Below are 21,550 nucleotides of genomic sequence, written 5' to 3'. Positions count from 1 at the left end.
TTTTTTTATATTTGTATGTTTACATGGATGCGCATATGTGTATATGTAAGTGCTTTAGAAACAGAAAAAATGAAGTATATACGCCTATGTATTTTTTCGTGTAATAAATCATGTGCAAAAAAATAAGTACAGTAACGTTTTGCAAAAGGGGACATCTTGTACATGAAAGGGGAAAAAAAAAAAATATATATACATATACAAGTGTATATTATTGGTACACGTATGAATAAAACAAGTTTCAAAGGAAACCTTTTATAAGGATCATTTGTCGCATGTAAATATTTGATGTAATATTTTTAAAAGAACGTGACAATTTTTTTGTAACAAATTTTGAACTAATTAAAATTATTGTTCATTTTTATCTCGCTTAAGAAAAATGTAGATATAAATTTATATCACTTCTTCTACATCCTTTTAAAAAATTTTTTTTTTTTTGCATCTGTACTATTTCCGTTTAAATAACATAGATATTTTTGTTGTTACTTTTTAATTTTCATGTTTGCTTTTTTTCATTTTTGAATAATTTTTTTTAAATTTGAATTTTTTGTGTTTTAAAGATATATGTTCATTTATATTTATTATTACATCTATGTATTTATTTTAAATTTTCTCATTTCCAGTTGCTTATTTTTAATTTTTTAATTTTTGTTTTCGCGAATGTTGTTGCATAGAATGTGCTTCTTTTAAATATTTGAGTTTGTTATTTGTTAACAGAGATAATTAAAACGTGAAAGCTTGGCATCGTCACATTAGGTATGTAAATAATCCTAGTATACATATATATATATATATATATATATATATAAGTACATACATACATATACGCAAATACATAACATTCACCTATGTAAACATATGCTAGGAGGCAAAAAAAAAAATTTACTAAAAGCTTGTTTTTTGTTTGTAACAATATTAAATGAAAATAGTTAAAGAGTTTGTTGAATTACAAAACATTTTCACTGAGTACATCAGTATATATCTATTTTTTTTATATATGAGGAGAGTTTAAATACGCTCTATTATGCCTTATGTCATATGTTCTTATATCATTATAAGCCTTATGAACTCTCTATATATGTATAAATAGCACGGCATATATACATACATATTTAGGGAGCTTCCTATTTATGAGTCTATATTACATGTATATATATATATATATATATATATATACTCCTGTGACTGTTAAGAGAACGGAAAAGAAGCAAAATGACAGCTGTCAAAAATAAAATGAAAGATATATGTATTCTATTAAATAGTAAGAATGAGAAAAAGATACAGGATGGAATAAAGAAGTTGTGTTTGTTCATAAAAAATAACTGTGCCCTTTCTGATAATGAATATAACATATGTGTCAACACATTAATAGATAATAATTACTTAGATATAATTATTTATGTATTAACAGCTGAAGTAGAGAAAACAAAGTTGTCGAAAATTATGCGCGATGTTAATTTGAATTATATAGAAATTGTGTTTTATACATTAAGTTGGGTACTTCGGAATAAGTTTCAACAATTTTGTAGATATGAACAAAATAACAAAATGGAAAAAATTGACATTATTGAGAAGCTCGAAAAATCAGAAACTTTGCACCATATGGGTGTATTTTTTTGTGAAATTTTAAACTTTTTAGAAGTCATCATTTTAAATAAGTTTTGCTATAACAGAATATTTATTTTGAATTGTATTTTTTATCTTTTATTATTCCATGAAAGGTTTCATAATTTGTTTTTAACCTCATCATTGTTATTAAATTTGATAAAATTAAAAGAAAAGATTCAAATAATTTCCGATCTGAAGCGTAAAAATGAATTATATAATATAGAGGAAAATATTAAAGAGTTCGATGACTTTATAGATGATGGAATAAATGACGAAAGAAGTGAAATAACAGATGATAAAAGAGAGTCAGAATTTGAAGAAAACACAAACGAAGCAATGAAAGAAGAAGGGTTACTTCCTAACAAACTTTTCATAGAAAAAGAGATCCTCTTTTGCAATTATAGCTTCGAGAAGGACTTAGTTTTTTTATATAAATATTTAGTATATAAAAATAGGAATAGTTTAAGCAGTGTGAGTATTAAGAGTATTATGCAAAATTGTGATTTTTATAGCGAAATATTAATAAGAAAAAAGAATGGAAAAAGTAAAATATTTAAAGAAGACATAATAGATAGAAAAAAAAGAAAGGGGAAAAAAGAGATAACAAAAAATGATTTTGAATTTTTAAGAATATCCATCTTAATTTATTTAACATATTGTTATTTATTTAGTACAAAAGATGATAACTTGCATAAAAACTTTTTTAATATATGTAATGAAATATGTGATATATATTACACATGTTGCAATGAAACGTTGAAATATTACATTCTCCTATGTTTATATGAAATTATGAAGAAAAGTGAAACTTATAAAAATATTAATATTTTTCTTTTTCTAATAAAATTATTAAGCACCTTTTTAAATGATGTTCAGAATAATATCAATTTTACTTTGCTTTTCTTTTTAAATAATTTCTTAAGGGGTAAAAAATTTACTAGCGTTTACAAGAATTCTACGTTTAATAACAAATGCATTTTTCTTTTGAAGGTTTCCTGTGAAGAGGTGAATGAGGGGAAAGCACACGAGACGAAAAAAATAGTGAAAGAGGGTTGGAAAAAGGGGAAGCAAGAAAGGAAGGAAGAAAAAGCGCTGTACTTCTTAGTGTTAAACGGCAAAAATAAAAAAACAACAGAAGGGGTTATTACTAATTATTGTAGCGATATTGTAGAAGAATTGCGAAAAGTGCAAAACATAAATTATGTACAGGTAAAAGACTTTTTCGCTTTGGAAATTAAAAAAAAAGAAATTCGTTCTATTTGTTTAATTTTTAAAATTTTAGAGGAATACATATATTCCTGCCTTAGGGAAACAAAGCATTTATTTATTAATCATCATTTGAATGAAGACAATAACTACACTATGGATGATTCAAAAAACAGAGGTTATAATAATGAAAAATGTATTCCGAATAAAGTGAATGATTCTATTCTCTCCTTTTTAACGAACTTAAAATTAAATTATGTTATTAATCACTATGTCATTGTAAAAACTATAGACAAATATCAGCATCTTATTAATATGTATTATAGCGATGATAAAACACGCACATGCTATTATAAGGGTAGATTCTATCTCTTTTTATTTCTTAACCTTTATATTGAGTTAAATAAAATATTCTTCATATACAATTTTCAGTTAATAGAAACAAAAAAGGAGAAAGCGGCGCTTTGTAATAGAATAGCATCCAGTAGCTTATTTTTATTTAGTGAGAAGGAATCCATAAATGATTCCCCAAACCGAAGAGGAGAATATGAACCTGAACATGATCATGTAAATGAAACAGGGAATGATTGTAAGAAAAATGTTTTTTCAAGAAGTCAGAAAAAGAGAAAAATGAAAAGTGATGAAGAAGATGTAAAAGAAAGGGTGGAATTAAAAAGGAAAAAGACGAAATTAGAAAAAAATAACAAGATAATAGAAAACACGTTACACACGTTAGAAGAAGAAATAATCGTTCCTCTTGATAGTATAAATAGGGATGATGCACAGTGGGAAAATAATTATAATATGCATGAGAAGCATAATAAGTACCATTATAAATATATTTATAAAAGGATTAACAGTGAAGCTATGCGAAATACGGAATTTTTAAATTTGTGGAAAGAGCTGATAAATTATAAAATACTTGTAGAATTATATATAAATGTAAAAAAAGCGAATATATATAGTTATAATAAAAGTGGAATAATAAATGATGATAATGTTTTAATTCAGAATATGAAACAAGCTAATGATTATTTATATCATTTTGAAAATAAGATAAATTATAATCAAAAACTGCAAGAAATTATATATTTTTTTATCCCCATCCATGTTACGAATCATGTGTTAAAATATTTTACCAAGAGAGATAAGCATCATTATTATAATTATTTTATAATTTCTTACTTGTACTATGTGTTTGAAACTTATAAGTGCATTTCTTTGTTTGTATTATCACTTGATGATTTTATAATAATACCTAAAGGAGTTAATAAAACAATTTTATTGAAAAATGTGAAAATAGATTTAGATACCACTTTTTATAATATGGTATATTCGTATTATCTCTTTGATGTTGCATATATAAACAAGTATTTGTTAAATATCAAAACCAGAGATGTTCCAGGTGATGTATTAAACAATAAAAAAGAGAAACAATCGAAAAGGAGAAATCAGGAGTATGAGAAGTTAAATAGAGTTCATGGTGCAAGTAGTGGCACCGAATCAGATGATTATATTTTCAACATAGATGTTAAGAAAAAAACAATTCTGAATACAATACATGACGGAAAGAACGAGGAAGGTGATATTCTCGAAGGGTTGCATTATTTCATAAATAATGTTAAGATAGATAATCATAATTTGTGGGCATTCCATTTTATTTTGCTTAAAAATTTTATTAATTTATTCGACGAATGTGAACTGAAAAAAAAATTATTACACGAATTGTACAATAAAAGGGGAATAATAGAAATTGAGAATTTTACCTTGTTTATTAATATTAACGATAATATATACAAAGTATTTCTTAAACTGTTTATTGAAAAGTGCTATTTTACCATTGAGGGTTATAATTTGTTAGAAAATTTATTTCTGATCTTCATATACTACAAAAAAAGGTTAATCATTGAGAGCGGGAAGGAAGACGGAGAAGTGGAAAAAGTGGAAGAAGAGAAAGAGACAAAAGAAAAAAAGCAATATGGGAAATGCGAAAAATGGGTAAAACACGAAAGATGTGCAAAGTACGAACAACATTACAACTTCATAGAATCATTTTTGTTTCGAATACTAAAAAAAACCAATCATTTCGATGCTAGCCATTTTGATGATTTACTTATATTTTTTAAATTCTTAAGAAGCATAACTTCTTTGCGAGAATTTGTTGTTGCCTTGTCAGTTTTTTATAGATTTTTTAATATATATAAAACAATGTTAACGTACTTAGATAATTTCAACGATGCTGAAAGAACACGAAAAGAAGGACAAAATGCAGTAGCAGCAGAAAAAAGAAGAGGAGGTAGAGGAAAAAAGAGAAGTATGTTTAACTGTGAAAATTCGTTATTTTTCAATTTAATAATCGATTTTTTTTTTTCAAACAATCAAAATTTTGTCCTTAATGGAATCCCAATGCTAAAAATCATTAAGGATAGTAGGGAAGGAAAAATTTCAAAAAATAGTTTGAACAACGTGTTTGACTACACAGTTAAAGATATTGTACGAGTGTACCTAAATTATGTAAATTATATTAAATGTGTATTACTGCATAATCCATATATATATTTGAATTTTAATAAAAAGCTAAGAAATAAGAAGACCGTAGAAGAGTTGTTTTATTCTTTTACAAGAAGGAAAGGATTTACCCAATATGAAGTTAGTAGTAATTTGGAAGCTACTGAAAAGGCGGCAGTTATCAACACCACAGGAAATATTATTTTGAACAAACAGGGAATTAAGCTTAATCCTATGACTAATGCTAATAATGGACATTCTTCGTATAAAAACGAAATAGAGGAGCATGGTGCAGTATATAATAAGTTTTTAAAATTTCAAGAAAACGTAAAATTATTTTTAAAAGAAATTAAAAATGTTCAAAGAAATAGGAAGAGTTCTCATGAATATCTTTCAAAAGTAGAAAAAATATGCAAGAAAAAAAGTAAGAAATTGATGAAAAAAAATTTTATAAAAAATAAAAAAGGTTGTATTTTAATGCATAATGAAGGAGCAGAATATGATAGGCCTTTTGGGAAAATCTTAAATAATTGCAAAAATATGCTAAGCATTTATTTAAATGATCATTTCATTCTTAATGTAGCTAGGGGGAATGCAGAAGAAAGTGAAGTGGCATGGCAGGTATCTCATGAGGAAGATGTATTTTATAATTTGTCCAATTTAACGAACATCTTATTTAATTATTATTTCGTTATTTACACATATGTAAATAAAAATGATAATGTGCATATGGATACCTTACTTCTTTTAATATATAATATTAATGAAATTTTAAAAGTGTACATAAACCGTTGTGAGAATATAAGTACAAATTATTGTTCTTTAATTAAACGTTATAGAAATTATGACGATATAGAACATTTCCTACGATTAAAAAATGAAGAGCAAGATGAAGAGACGTTTTATTCAAATAAATACTTCGTAAAAGTGAACAAGTTAAATAGACGAACGTTTTTACTCTTTATCAAAATTTTTAAAAAAGGGTTATTCAAAAAGTTACTGGAATTGCTACTAAATATATGTGATATGAATGTAGGAGCATTTTACGATTTTGTTAATCTTAATTTGTGTTTTTTGTGTAAAAACGTATATTTTTTTAGATTAAAAAAAGAAAAATATATAAAATTAGTAAGTACAAATTTAACATATTTGATGAATATTATCCTACAACAAGAAGATACTAGTAAAAACAACAAGCATTTTATAAGAAAAACCTGTTTCATGATTTTATTTTTATTAAAAAAAATAGAAAGAAAGGAAAGTTTTATAAATAAGTTAATCAAATGTTATTATTATGATGATAAGGCCGAAATTTTACGCATTGGGGGAAATAGTACTTACAGCCGTGAGAATAATAAAAAGAATTCTCTTTTAGAACACATTTCGAACTTTTTTATACGTTATATGGCTAATGAAAGTATGCAGAAAAGTTTAGGCAGCATCTGCGATAAGAGTACTTGTGATACTATAACTGTGCTAATTAATATAATAATGAAAAATAAATATGTGGATGTCGAAATGAGGAATATTTCAAACGCATTGTGCAAATTGTACCGCAGAACAATTTACAAGGAAGATAGTGTGTCAGTTAATTATGATATTATAAAAAAAATTATGCTTCACGATTTAAGTATGAAAAATGATAAGAAAGGTACATCTTGCATTTTTAAGAGAATTAAGAATGATCGTATATATATGTTAAATTATAAGGACATTGACAGAGAAAGAGATGTATTTATTATGTATAACTATGTAAAAAGTTCTAATATTAACACGTTAAAGAAGAAAAATATACATAGTATAAGCAAAGAAAATTATATTATTATGGCATTTTTATATTTGATGAACGATAAATATAGACCTCCAGGTTTTGATGATCAGTACAATCATTTTATAGATAATGTAACGTATGAAAAGATGTACTATTTACAGAAGAAGAAATATCCAAGCATCATGGCCGAGAAATACATAAACAGAATTATTTATGCTTACGAAAATGTAAAGGAAAAACGTATGATAAGCTTTCTTCTGTTAAATACCAAAAAATTAAAAAATAAAAATTGTTTATTTATAGCTTTATCAATTTTATTCTTCTTGGGCAATGTATTGGGTAAGAAAAAAAAGAGAACATTACTGTTCAAGCAGTATAACAAATATATGGTACGTAGAATGTGCAAGATCATTTTTTTTTATTTTTATGGGTACTTTTTTAAAAATGACATAAAAAGGGATGAGCATATTTTTAAGTCTTACGAAAGAATTGTTTATTTTACTTGTAAAATTTTGTTGAAAGATTTTAAAAAAAGCGAACAAGAAGAAGAAAAAGTAAAAGAAGAAGTAAAAGAAGTGGAAGTAGAAGAAAAATCGCAGTTTAATAACAAGGCATGCAAAAAAAATGAACGCGAAATACTTCCTAATTCTGAAATGGGGAAAGGAAGTTGTGTAAAATTATCTTCATTGTATCGTGAACAAATTAATCAGAATTATAACTTGCAAAATGGGTATGATGAAAAAAATAGATATAGGAGTGCGGATACTGGTAAGAGGGCTTCTACATATGATAAAGTCAGTGAGGAGGTGCATGTGAGTAGCAATCGTTATTTGAAATATAACAAATCTTTTATAAATGGCACTTTAAAAAGAAGAAGTGATTATGACTTTATGTTAGTATTGCTAATTAACTTACTGAACAAGAATAAGGGAAAATTTAATATAGAAAAGTTAATAGACAAATATATTTATTCCTTACTGATTCATATTTCTTTTTTTCCAAAGGAGAAAAGAAAAGTTTTTTATTATGAAAATGTCATGCGAAAATATATATACATGTTTAGTGAGGAGGAAGATAATAGTTTAGAAAAGAGAAAGCGGACGTATATACTATTCTACTCATATTTTTTACTGTTTAAATATATGAAATTAAGAAATTTAGATGTTTTAAATATGATCAATGTTTTTTTTAAAGATGTGTATATAGAGAAACTAATTTTAGCTCAAATAGAAAAATATAAAAAGGTAAAAGAGTCCCCAAAAAAAAAAAAAAAAAGTGAAAAGATGCTAATAATTTTCCTACTAAAATTAATAAAAATGTTTTACGAGGAATGGTATCGCATATGTAAAGATAAAGGTGCAAGCCAAGATATATATTTAAAAACATTAAATAAAAATTTATTCCACGAATTGAAGAACATGTACAATTATACGTTGACATGTACAGATATTCATATAAGGAATATTTTTTTTGTTGATTTGTCTTATTATTTAAAATCAGTTACAATGGACAATATACTAAACAATAATCTAATCGATGAGGTTTTAAAGTTTAAAGAATTTAACTTAAATTATGATAATAATTATAATTGGTTATATATGAACCCAAGAATGTTAAGCAAGACATGTCTCTATTTTTATATGAATGAAGATGTACGTAAGAAATTTGAAAATAGAGAATTTGATTTTTTAAGTTATTTCAATATGAACAGTTCAGGAGAAAAAGAATGTTGTACAGGTGGTAGGATGAAAAAGAGCGTCTATAATTATGAGAATAATGGTTTAAGTAGCGGTTTCAACGAAAGTAGGAATGGATCAAATGACAGGAGTAACTATTATTGTAACAATATTGCACAAGAGAGTTCACACGAATTTTACAATAAAGAAGATGATATGTATGATTATTATGAGAATAAGGTTGAGTTAATGGAAAAGGGAATTTTTTTAAAAGATTGCAGTGGTAAAAATCCGTATTGCATATTAAACCAAAATGAATTTACGAAAAAGGAAACCTTTTATTTGGCACATAAAATAAAATTAAAGGATAATATGTATGATTACATATTTTTGCTATGTATGATTGTTAGTAAATTAATTTTTTGCTTTATATTAATGTCTGAGAAACTGAGAGTTTTTTTTTATCATTTTAGAATTTTATACACGACATACTATCGTGAAAATATCTTTTTGAATTATGATTTATTAAAAATGCAAGAAATTAATAGAAAAATAAAAAATTATATAAAGAGGTATCCAGATATTCACTTTTATATAGATTATGAAAATAATAACAAGGAGGAAGAGGAACAGCAACAGTACAATAAGATGGCTAGTGTGCAGAGTTATTATGACAAATTTTATCATAAGAATGGAAATATAGTAGATGACGGTTATAATAATGTAAATGTAAATGAGTTTTCTGGTACCAGAAATGGTATATTTGGAAATGATAAAAATCTTATATCGTATGATGATGAAAAAGAACATTTTTATCATTTGAAGAAGAATCAAAAAAATAGTGAGAGTTGTAAATTTTGTATAAAATTTAAACAAATTCACAATATTAGTAACTCAGAAAGAGTTTTAAATTTATTCAGTAAGGATGAAAAGGATCACATAAAAAATATGATATATTATGGGAAGACAATTCGAACGTACTTATTTTTACATAGCCCATATGAAGATAACATATATAAAAACTGTAACACCTTTATAAATGTAGAGAACATTTTACATGATAAAGAAAAAACAGACATGAATTGTTCAACTACTGCTCTTGGTCATGTTGCTACTAACGATGAAGTAAATAACAACAATAAGTGTAATAGCAATTCGAAGAGGAACATGAATGTAATGGATTTAATAAATACCTATTGTATTGTGGATAGTAGTGATTTATTATATGGAAGAAAAATGAAAGAAAATCATTTTAAGAAAAATTATAAAAAGGTGTTGAATAAGTATCTTCTAAATGATATTGATTTTTTTGGAAAATGGTTAAAACCGTTTTCTTTGAATGCTTTGAAAATTTTGATATTTTGCTTAAGTAGTAATGATTTAATAGTTAGAATAATTAGTTTAAAAGGATTATCTATTTTTTATCAGTTGTTAGAGAATTCTTTTTTTCTTTATAAAATTAGAAAGAAAATTCTTTCTTTTAAGAAGCGTGGTGTTATTTTGGAAGAAAAGGGAAGTAATATTTTGTGCAAAAACAAAAGGGATAGGAAGCTACTAATTCCGTTCAAAGAGATGTTTTATTTATATTTTTTTATGAAGAAATTAAAACTTTCAGTAGATCCTCATTCGTATTCTATTAATTCATTTGTATCATCGTATTCCTTTTTTTTAATAAACGGTATTTTTCAAAAAATGGATCTTGTAGACACTTTGAAAAGTTTGATTAGGAATAAAACCTTTTCAGTTTATTTTATTCAGGAATATTTAAATAGACAATTTAGAAAGAGTAAATACATATCTTCAAATATCATTAACTTTTTTATTATGTCAAACCAGGCTCTTTACTCTTCAAGATATGATCTGAAGAAAGGAGATATTGAAAAAGAAGAAGATGTAGAAAACGATGGAGGGGGGGAAAGTGAAGGTGCAAGTGGAGCACAAAATAGAATGGAAAACGGAATAGAAAACGTAGAAGAATATCCGAATGATAACATGTATTCCTCAAAAAGCAAGAGTCAGCGATATTATTATGAAAAAAATAATTACCTTAAGGAAGACTCATATAATAATAAAGAAGTTTATGTTGAGCGGAAAAACAAAACGATATATATAGATAGAAGTTTCTATGCAACATCTAATATCAACAGTAGAATAACGATGCGTGATTTTGGAATGGCCGATAATGAGATAGGAGAAAATGTATACCAGGAAAAAACAATAATTAAGAAGAAGGATAGGGATAGGGGTAATAATAATAGTAATAATAATAATAATAATAATAATAAGGAAGTTATGGATAAATTTTATTACATTCAGATAAATCATAAAAATGCCATAAAAAACATGTATAATGTTTTAAATAATAGTTCTATTTTCGAAATTTATTTATCCTTATTTTTTAATAATTACTTAAATTATTATTTGCTAAAGAAGTTTTTAATTTTGCTTATCACCTCTAGTAGTGTACTATGTATTGAATATATGAAGCTTGAGTGTGCTGAAGGTGAGACTCCTCTATTTAGAAGTAATGAAGGAGATGGAAATAATTACAAAAATGGTTTCATTAAGTATGAAAATAATAAAAACCATTGCTCTGATCATGTTAGTACAGAAGAAAAGGGATGGAGAAACACAAATGAGAACAGTAGCGTACAATTGTATCTTTATAAGGAAAAGGACGTAGCTGATTATTATAATAATAGAGGAAATATTAACAAAACAAACAGGTCAAATTGCAACGTGAACTACTACATTAAAAAAAATTTAGTTCTTAAGCTAATTACACAAAACAATATTCTCCTATGGCTAGATTCGATGATGCACCAAAAACTGTTTAAAGAAGAAATAGCATTTCATTTTCCTTCTTCTTTTATGTTTCCCCTCTTAAACTTTTACGATTTAATGAATGAAAATGAAAAGTATTACATGAATATTATTAACAGGGAAATAGTATTATTAGAAGAAAGTGGTGCTCCCATAACTTTTCATATGAAAAGGGATCTAATACCCATTTCTAATTATAGATTTTTTGGGGGGAATGGAGAAGCGGAGTATAAAAAGGAGAATGTTCCTTCTAATATAGAGAACATAAGTACAAAAACTACCTCAAATGACGTTACTGCAAATAGGGTGGAAAAGGTAGGAAATATTTTCATACATGAAAAGAATTGCACAGGAAAGGAAGTTAAAACAAAAAATGGCAAAATCACGGAAAAAGAGAGTAGCACTAGGATAAGAAATATAGATAGCAGAATAATTAGCCGTATGAGTGGTAGTATGGATAATATTACATTTAGAAATAGAGGAAATGATATGAATAGTCGTGATCTTTTGTATTCTTTGTCACATATGGAAAATATGGTGAGAAATCGCTACATCATGGGGTACATTTTTAAAGAAAGTTATGATAAAACGTCAGATGTATTTTTTTGCCTTTCCTTATTTATAAATAATATAGTGTCTAACTTATTTTACCCAAGCATAAGTTACTATCATATTTTTACGAATATGGTACTAAATCAAGAAAAGAAAAGAATTAAAAGATTTATACTAAGTAATGCATATAATATAATTTGTAAGAATAAAAAAGATAATAACAAATTTGATATATGGAATTTCTGGTTTAACAATTTTCACAAATCTATTTCTTGTAAAATTCGAAATATTCTTTTTATTAATAAGGTAGATGGTAGTTTGAGAGGTAATAATTTAAATATATTTTACGATTTAATGAAAATTATAAGGTATTTATGTAGAAGCTTATATTATATTTTTATAAATTTATTTCATAAAGAATATTTCTACCTATTTATTTATTATAATAATAAAAAAAAGTATTTAAATAAAGAAGATATTGCTTGTTTGAAGAACACTAACAAGAACAACGTACATATATGTAAAACATTTCTTAAATATGTCTACTTGTTATTTAATATTGTGTTTAACATATGTACATGTTTATATGATCAAGGAATATCAAAAAATAATTTATTTAATAACCTAATTTCAACAAATGTATCTGTAGACTTACATTTTGTGAATGATGACATAAGTCTGATTATGAATGAAGTGATGATTTTTTTTGAAAATGTGGTAATCCTTTATAATTATTTTAATACTTGCAATTCGAAACGCTTGAAAAGGGATAGAACACAATATGATCGTAATCGGTTAATTAGTGGTGAAGAAGCTCAATATGGCAAAGTGGAAGGAAAGGAACACAAAGGTGTTGACGAAAATGGTGGACAAATTAATGGAGGAGAAAATAATGGTGAAGTAAATGGCGCCGATGACGAAAATTCCAAAAAAATTGAGATGTATTACATGGACATACACAAAAAGCTATTAAAAGAAACGTACAATAAATCTCCACACTTTTCAAATTATTATTTATACAGAAAGATAATATTATGTGTATTATGTTTGATTCATACGAAATGTTATAAGAAAAGCAAATATTTTTATTATATATTTTTAAATAAATTAATTACAATATATCATTTCTTAGAAGAGGGAAGCAGACCAAAGGTTTACTTATATATATATGAACTATTTAGCATTATCAGAAGGAACACTCTTCAATCTTTGCTAAAACAAATTATTTAAAATGTTTATTATGAAGAATATATATACATATATATATATGTATGTATACGTTTTTTTTTTTTTTTTTCGACATTTATTTTCCTGTCACATATTAAATAATTTATTCCTTCAATACCATTGTATCGCTTAAATAGTAAGAAGAATTAAAGGAGTGTTGAATTTTATTTTAAAAAGTGTTAGTGCGCAAAATTTTGTTAGCATTTTTTCATCATATTTTTTACGCAAAAGGGATAGCGGAACGAGTTGGAAGTGTATTTATGTGTACGTGCATATCTGTATGTATCTATCTATGTATATGTGTGTATGTTTTTTATGTGTATTTCTTTTTTTTTTTTTTTTTTTTTTTTTTAATACTCTTTGCTGTTTGTTAATTTTAAGTTTGTTTTATTATGTTTGTACATCTTAATAATTTTAAAGAACATTTAAAGAAAAACTCAAAAATAAATATTATAACACTTTAAAAAACGTTTAATTTTGATATGTGGTGTTTTATAACATATACTGTTAAAAAGAAAAAAAATGCGATGTTTAGTTATCCTCTTACATATAGCAGAAAAGTCTACCTATACTAGGTGAATCTTTGGTTTTCCATTTTTTTTTTTTTTTTTTTTTTTTTATAAACAAAATTGAATGCAAAAAGGGATTTAGATAAATAGAGGTCTGAGTACCCAACAACTTAGACGATTAAATATGTACATGTATGTATTTTCACATGTGTACATTTTAATTTTCCCTTGCGTAATGCCTTAAAGTGCTCTCTTTCTCTCTCTCTCTCTCTGTGGGGAATACGTAAAGAAAAAAAAAAAAATTTTTGTTTCATTCTTCACATAATTTGAAAAAAAAAAAAAAAATTAAATTTACGACATTTATAGCCTTAAAAATGCTAAGAAGTTTTTTGCGAACAAATTAATACAATTTTTAAACATCTTTAAAATTTCAAAAAAAAATAAAAATCATATATATATCATATATAATATTTTATTACACATAATGTGCGCACTAATATAATTGGAACTGTTTCCTTTTATATAGCCGCACATGTGTAGTAGCATATGCATAATTGTACATACGCGTAACAACTCGTCTAATTTGTGGTGGTTGTATTGTTTTTAGAAGAATCGTATTTGCTAATTAAGAGTTCACTTGGAATTTCCTCTTTCAGTTCATCATATTCAATATTGCGAGAGCTGAAATGACTTAACATATAATTCTCATTTCCTTCATTTGTTTTAACACTTTTTTCTTCTTCGCTTTGTGCCTTGCTATCTTCGTTATCAATATGTGCTTTGTCATCTTCGCTATCATTATGTGCTTTATTATCTTCTTTATCGATGTTTGTATTGTCATCTTCTATTTTGCTGTGTAAATTGTTGTCTTCTTTTTCGATTTGCAAATTATCCTCTTTTTTATCATTTTGTAAGATATTATCTTGCTCTATTTCTTTTTGCAAGTTGCTGTTGTTTGTTTTCTCATCTTCTAAGTTATGACCCTCCTCTTGTACGTCTTCCAAATTATGACCCTCCTCTTTTACATCATCCAAATTATTACTCTCCTCTTTTACATTATCCAAATTATTACTCTCCTCTTGTACATCATCCAAATTATGACCCTCCTTTTTTGCATCATCCAAATTGTAACTCTTCTCTTGTACGTCTTCCAAATTATGGATCTCCTCTTTTATATCCTCCAAATTATATTTCTCCTCTTCTATATATACGTTTTGACCCTCCTCTTCTTCATTTACGTTATGATTCTCCTCTTTTACATCTACATTTTGATTTTCCTCTTTTACATCTACGTTATGACTCTCCTCTTTTACATCTAAGTTATGACCCTCTTTCATTCTATGTTCTGAAGTATTCTGCGCCTCTTTGTCTCTTTCCATGTTATGATCATGCTGCTCCTCCTTTTCATTTCCTGATAATACATCATCTTCCCCCCTTTGATTGACCTCATCTAGTTCATTGTCTTCTCCTTTATTCGTAATTTCTCTATTTTCTAAATGTTTATTTAGTTCTTTTGTGTGTTCTACATTTACTGTTTCTTCTTCATCATTGTTGTTAATATTTTTGGTGGAAGAATGCATTGATAAATTATTGCTATTGTCATTATTCATAGCATTTCTATCAGCGGTAATATAACTTTCATTGCTATGTGGAAGCACCATTTCAGTTTTGATGGGTTCATTTTTAATGTTTATATTTTCTGTAGAAATGAATTCGTGCAATTGGTTGGATGCATTGGTTTGGTAATAATCCATAGAATTGAAGGGGATGTTATGAAAATTGGGATTTTCTATAAGAAATTGTTTATAATTAAATGGAGGTGTAGGAAGGTAAAAGTTAAGTGCATAGATATACTTTTCAATAAATATTAAGAAGTCATTTAAATGATTTTCATCAACTAATATTTCTTCATTATACTTATGAATATAACTGAAATGGAAATTTCTTTCTTTATTTATAATTTGGTTTCTTAAATTTAATTTATCGTTATTATTTTCATATTTCTTAATAAATTCATATAAATATTTTAAATAAGTTAAACATTCATGAAAACATTTTTTTTTTAATTTACACGTTTCTTGATTATTAAGTAGAGAAGTTTTAATATAGGTCATTTTATCATTCATTTTGCTAGTAATTTCTTTTTTTAAATTAATAATTTCATCATTATCAACATTTATATTTCTAAATTTTTCCTTCATTTTTTTATTTAATTTTATTAATACGTTTGTCTCATAATTTAATAGATTTATTCTTGATATGAGACTATAATTCTTGTCCTTTGACGCATTTAAGTTTATTATGATATGGTCGAAATCTCCTTTTTTAGATGTTAATAAATTTATAGAGTTAATTGCACTGTTCATATTTTCTATATTTTCTTCTAACTTTTTGATGTTCTGTTTTTGATATTCATTAATGAATAATATCCTTAGACACAATTTTTTTAGGAGCACAATTTTTGCGTTCAATTTTTTCTTCTTTTCGTCTTCATAGTCTTCAATTAGGTAGGCATTATTCATAGCGCTTTCGAAGTTATTGTCATTGTTATTGTTACTGTTATTGTCACTGATATTACCACTGTTACTGTTACTGCCGTAGTGTTTTTCTGTTATTTGTCTCACCGTATCGTCTTCCTCCTCTTCTTCATCGTCCTCTTCTACTTCTCTTTCATGTTCCATAGTTTTATTGCTTTTTTTCCTGCCCTTAATATTGTTTTTCATTTTTATCAATTCGTGTATTTTTTGTTCTGAGGATAAAATTTTTTGCTCTTTTAATTTTTGCTGTAGTGTTTTAAAATCTTCTCTGTGCTTTTTTTCTATAGTATCTTTTTCTTTATTCAGTTCATTTAGCTCGAATTTTAGCTTCTCGTTTTGGGAAGCTTGTTCTTTTTCCTGTAATGTTAAATTGCTGATACTTTTTTTTAATGTGTTATATTCATTAATTAGAATTTTCATGTTATTGTTGTATATAATTCTCTCATTCCTTTCATCATCTATAATACTTTTTAAAATATTTATATCGTTGGTAATATTATTTGTGTACTCTTCAATGTTATTTATATTATTCTGCAATTTCACAGTAATTTTTTGGTAATAGTCAAGGGAATTTTTCTTTTTTTTATCTGTTTGATCAATTAATTGTTTCTTTTCTAACTCTTCCTTGATTATTTTATGATGTAAGTTTATTTTTTTTATTTTACTATTTTCTTCATATATTTTACGAGATATTTTTTCGATTTCATTTTCCTTTTCCTCTAAATATTTTATGTCATAATCGTCTGATTTTTCCACCGTCTTTTTCTGCCCCTTTTCTGAGCTTTTATCAGTCATTCCATTCACTACATTTTTTAATTTTTCTTTTAAATTTGTATCTTTTTTTTTTTTCTTTAGCATTTTGACTCTTTCTCAAAGGAGGATGCAATAATAGGAAGGTTTGAATGTGGGTAACTATGCATCTACACGAGTTCTTTTAGAGGTAAGAGTAGGCCATATATATATAGGCGCAGAGGTATAGATATGGAAGCAGAAATAGGTGTACATATAGATGTAGAATTAGGTGTAGGTGTAGATGTTGATGTAAAGATGTCTAAAATCATTAGGAGTCTTATCCGCATAAACATTGCTGCATTGGCATATTCTATATATCAGATACTTATGTTTATGGAGGTTTGCATAGGAAAATGTATATAAATAGAAGGAAAGGAAATAAATATGATAGACTTTTTTTTTTTTTTTTTTTCTTACCTTTTTTTTTATCTTATTTTTCTTTTTTTTTTCTATATGATTTATTAATGGTATTCCTATATCGACAGAAGTATTCACTATAAAATGTGATTTTCTTTCTTTTTTTTTTTTTTTTTTTCGAATAAGTAGATGTACTTAGTGTGATCAACTTAATTCTAATTATTTTCTCACGCACAATTAAAGAAATAAATACGATAATACAAAGCATGACCAAATATAAAGGTATTATGTGCCCATGCATATATATATGTATGGACATACTCTTTTTATCGCATTTTCGAATAAAGACAGGCTTCCCGCATTGCACGCATCTCAAACAAAAGAAGAGGATACAAAATTAAAGCGAAGGATAAAAAGTAGATTCTTCAAAGTGTATATTCATCCTGTAAGCATTTTTTTTTTTTTTTCTTTTTCTGTCTAACTTTTTTCTTTTAGAGTAAAAAAAAAAAATATAATTGCTTTTACCGTATATTATGGGGATAGTATGACCTTTGTCAGGAACATATTGAAATATATATTTGTAACTTTAATTAATAAGAGGAAGGAAATGTAAAACTTTTAAAAAGAAATTTCTTTTTATTTAATTAAGTGAGAATTGTTAATATTGAAGTAATAATTCGTATAAAAATTTATGACGTATTTTATTTAAAAATATGCATTAAGCGGGTAAATAATAAAAAGTATGGGGAGAAATATTATTAGAGCCTTTTTCCAAGAGTTATGCGCAAAATACTGAAGTGTACATGGGTTTCGGATTTACTGAGTCTTCGTAAACATATATATATATATATATGTATATTTTTAAAAAACCTTGAAATTAAAACTTTTATTTCTGAACAAAATGATAAAAAAGAAAAAGGCAGTTACTGAATGGCGCTAAAGAGTAACATCTTTTTTATAAGCATAGCTTTTTAATATATCTTCTCTTGAATCACTTTTCACCAATATAACAGAATGAATAACATAAAAAGATAATTTTAATAAGGAAAAGGCTCAGAAGTTGTCCTTAACTGTTCCCTCTTATTAAGACGATATATAACGAAAATAACAACTTAATGTTTTAACATAAAAAAAAAAAAAAAAAAAAAAAGAGGAAATAAAAAGGGAAATAAAATATTAAACTTGTTTTGTGATGATAGCAATAATAAAATAAAGGTCTTAAATGTGTATGATTTAAACAAATGTCACAACTTTAGGATATGTTGGAAAGTTATTATATATTATACATTATGTATTATATGACATTTTTCAATTTTTCATCATTTCAGCATATTCTACCATTTAATTGTTTAGAAGAATTTAATTTTAACACTTTTTTTTTTTTTTTTTTTTTTTTTATTTTAATAACTAATGCTAATTTTAATTTACATCCTACTACTTACGTACATACATACATACATACATACATACATACATAAATATATATATATTTAACATTTCTTTATTCGAATATTATATTAATTATTTTATAAAAATAATATTATTCTAACATTAATTTATATTTGTTTTTTCAGCTATAAATTTATTTTTTACAATTTCTTTTTTTTTTTTTTTTTACAATTATTCCAACATAAATGATGCAAAACGGGTATTATATGCAACAACAATCGTACCAATTGAAAAGAAAAATTGTATACTTTATCCTTCTCTTTCTTAACATTATTTTTTATTAAAATTTACCTAATTTAATAAATTTTCATGATTAAAAAAATTATATAAACTAATTTGCGTTTTAATTTTTTTCAATATGCTTATTTTTCATATATTTTTTTTTCATGTTATCTTAGGGTAACGTAAAATTTTGAATAGTTATATATAAATATATTTATAATACAATATATATTATTATATGCATAAATTTAAATAAATGTAACGTGCGTGTTGCTTATATATTTTTTAGGAATTTATTGATCTCATAAATGGTGGTAAAATTAATGCAGTTTTTTTTTTTCTCTCCTAGTTTTTTTTCTAAAAATGATTTTACATATTTTAAGGTAAGTAAAAAGGGAATTTATTGTTTCACGTGATCACATGTAGCTTCTTATTTAAATAATTAAATAAAAAGTGTATATTATATATAAAAAAACACACGCAGCAATTATAATGTTTCTACCGCTATTCTTATCAATTTTCTAATTGCATTAGAACGGAAAATTTTTTTTTTTTTTTTTTCTTTTATAATATGTATATACATATATATAAGTACGTAATAATAATTAGATGCTTCTAATTACTTTTAAGATTAATTTAAAAATATAAAGCACATTATATTTAACAGTATATAAATTATGTAGGTCTAAAGGCTAGTATAGAATCTCTCATTTTTTTTTTGGATATTAGTTTGAGAAAATTCTTTAATTTTTTCTCCTCTTTCTATAAAAATACCCTATGTTTACATAGGTATTAAGTGAGTTCGTAACATAAAAATTAAAGCATAATAATAAAAATATAGTTTTGTACCCCACACTTTTATATTGCAATGTATAACATCTATATATATATTTATGTATAATTGTCAATAGCAAAAATTTTATAGAATTAAGATTTTAAACACATCCTTATGTATTAAAAATAATGTAAAATAATATATATATATGTAGTATAAAATAAAAATAGCTATTTAATTAAAATAAATTACGGAACAAAATTAAATTGTTTTAAAGTAAAATCCATCTTTCTTTTGTAGTAATAATTATACCACGTTGAAATTAATTTTTTTTTTTTTTTTCTATTTTACCTAATTTTTTATTATAACAAGTTAGTACATACAATTTAGAGTTATTTTGCATAAAAGTGAAACAACATAGAATTTATAGATGTATAAATAAAAAAATATATCTTAAAAATAAAATATAATTGGAAATAAAAATAAAACATAACTATTATATAAAATATAATAAAATAAAAAATAACAAAATATATATAACATTTTAAATTTATATTATTATTTTCCTTAAAAAAAATGAAGCCCATATCAAAGTGTTTAGTTTTTTTTGTTCTACTTAATGTAGTATGTAAAGGTGTTGTAAAATGCTCAGATGGAATAACTAACAACGATAATATTTCAAAAAATGAAAACAAAATGAATACTTTAGGCATTTTTTTTAAAAAGGATGATAACAAAGGGTGTACAGGAGCAGTTGAACAAAAGTTAATAAATGGAGAGAAGTTTTTAAAGAATGATTATCATCATCATATGGAAAAAGTTGATGAGGAATTGAACAAAAGTGCAGAAGATTCAATAAGAATAAGAAGCAATCAACCAAAAGAACTTTTAATTCATTTATTTAAAGGAGATAAGAATAATGTAGCATCTAATGATTTTTACAAAGTACTCCTTGATTGTGCAAAAGTGTCATCAGCTAAGCCATATTTAATAGATATTTGTGTAACAAAATATTTAAAAAAATATAACATTGAGTTTTCACCTACATGTTTAAGTTGCTTCTCCACATTCATAGGATGTTCTTTTATATCTTGTAACAAACAATGTGCAAAAGATCAGTGTAATAATGAATGTAAATCCTGTACAGAGAAAAACTGCTTCAGGAGCTTATTAAACTGTACTAAATTGGATGCATTGCCAGATCCCTGCAAATAGAAAACTCGCATACATCACTGTGCTTTTACCAAAAAAATTAAAAACATTTGAATAAATTTGAGTAAATTTGATCAAATTTGACAAATTGATCTATTGGAACAAATTTGAGTGAAATAAAATAAACAGGGATTCTTTTTCATTATGATGTTATAAATATAAAACTTTACAAATACTGTATTTGTTGTTTCGCGTATTTTAGGTTGTATTGTTAATTGTGATTTCTGTTAAATTTTTTTTTTTTTTTTTTTTTTTTTGGAGTGTGTATGGATTTTTATTCATTAAGGTATTTTCTTTTCTTTTTTTTTATTTCCTTTTATTTTCTTTTC

General features: G+C 25.1%; 3 protein-coding genes across 3 annotated transcripts; 2 read left to right on the top strand and 1 right to left on the bottom strand.

The window, feature by feature from the left end:
* Positions 1-1,209: 1,209 nt before the first annotated feature.
* PmUG01_01015400 (conserved Plasmodium protein, unknown function) lies at positions 1,210-13,371 on the top strand (the record flags this gene model as incomplete). Its single annotated transcript, XM_029007655.1, has 1 exon — positions 1,210-13,371. The coding sequence occupies one exon, from the start codon at positions 1,210-1,212 to the stop codon at positions 13,369-13,371; it is 12,162 nt and encodes a 4,053-aa protein (XP_028859948.1).
* Positions 13,372-14,455: 1,084 nt separating this feature from the next.
* PmUG01_01015300 (conserved Plasmodium protein, unknown function) lies at positions 14,456-17,272 on the bottom strand (the record flags this gene model as incomplete). Its single annotated transcript, XM_029007644.1, has 1 exon — positions 14,456-17,272. One exon carries the CDS (start codon positions 17,270-17,272, stop codon positions 14,456-14,458), a length of 2,817 nt encoding a protein of 938 aa, XP_028859947.1.
* A 3,313-nt stretch (positions 17,273-20,585) lies between these two features.
* Positions 20,586-21,224, top strand: PmUG01_01015200 (conserved Plasmodium protein, unknown function; the record flags this gene model as incomplete). Its single annotated transcript, XM_029007633.1, has 1 exon — positions 20,586-21,224. The coding sequence occupies one exon, from the start codon at positions 20,586-20,588 to the stop codon at positions 21,222-21,224; it is 639 nt and encodes a 212-aa protein (XP_028859946.1).
* Positions 21,225-21,550: the final 326 nt, after the last annotated feature.

Source organism: Plasmodium malariae, assembly GCF_900090045.1.
Source record: "Plasmodium malariae genome assembly, chromosome: 1".
NCBI lineage: Eukaryota > Apicomplexa > Aconoidasida > Haemosporida > Plasmodiidae > Plasmodium > Plasmodium malariae.
Note: the sequence above shows the minus strand (reverse complement) of the source record. Positions and strands in the feature narration are given on the sequence as shown.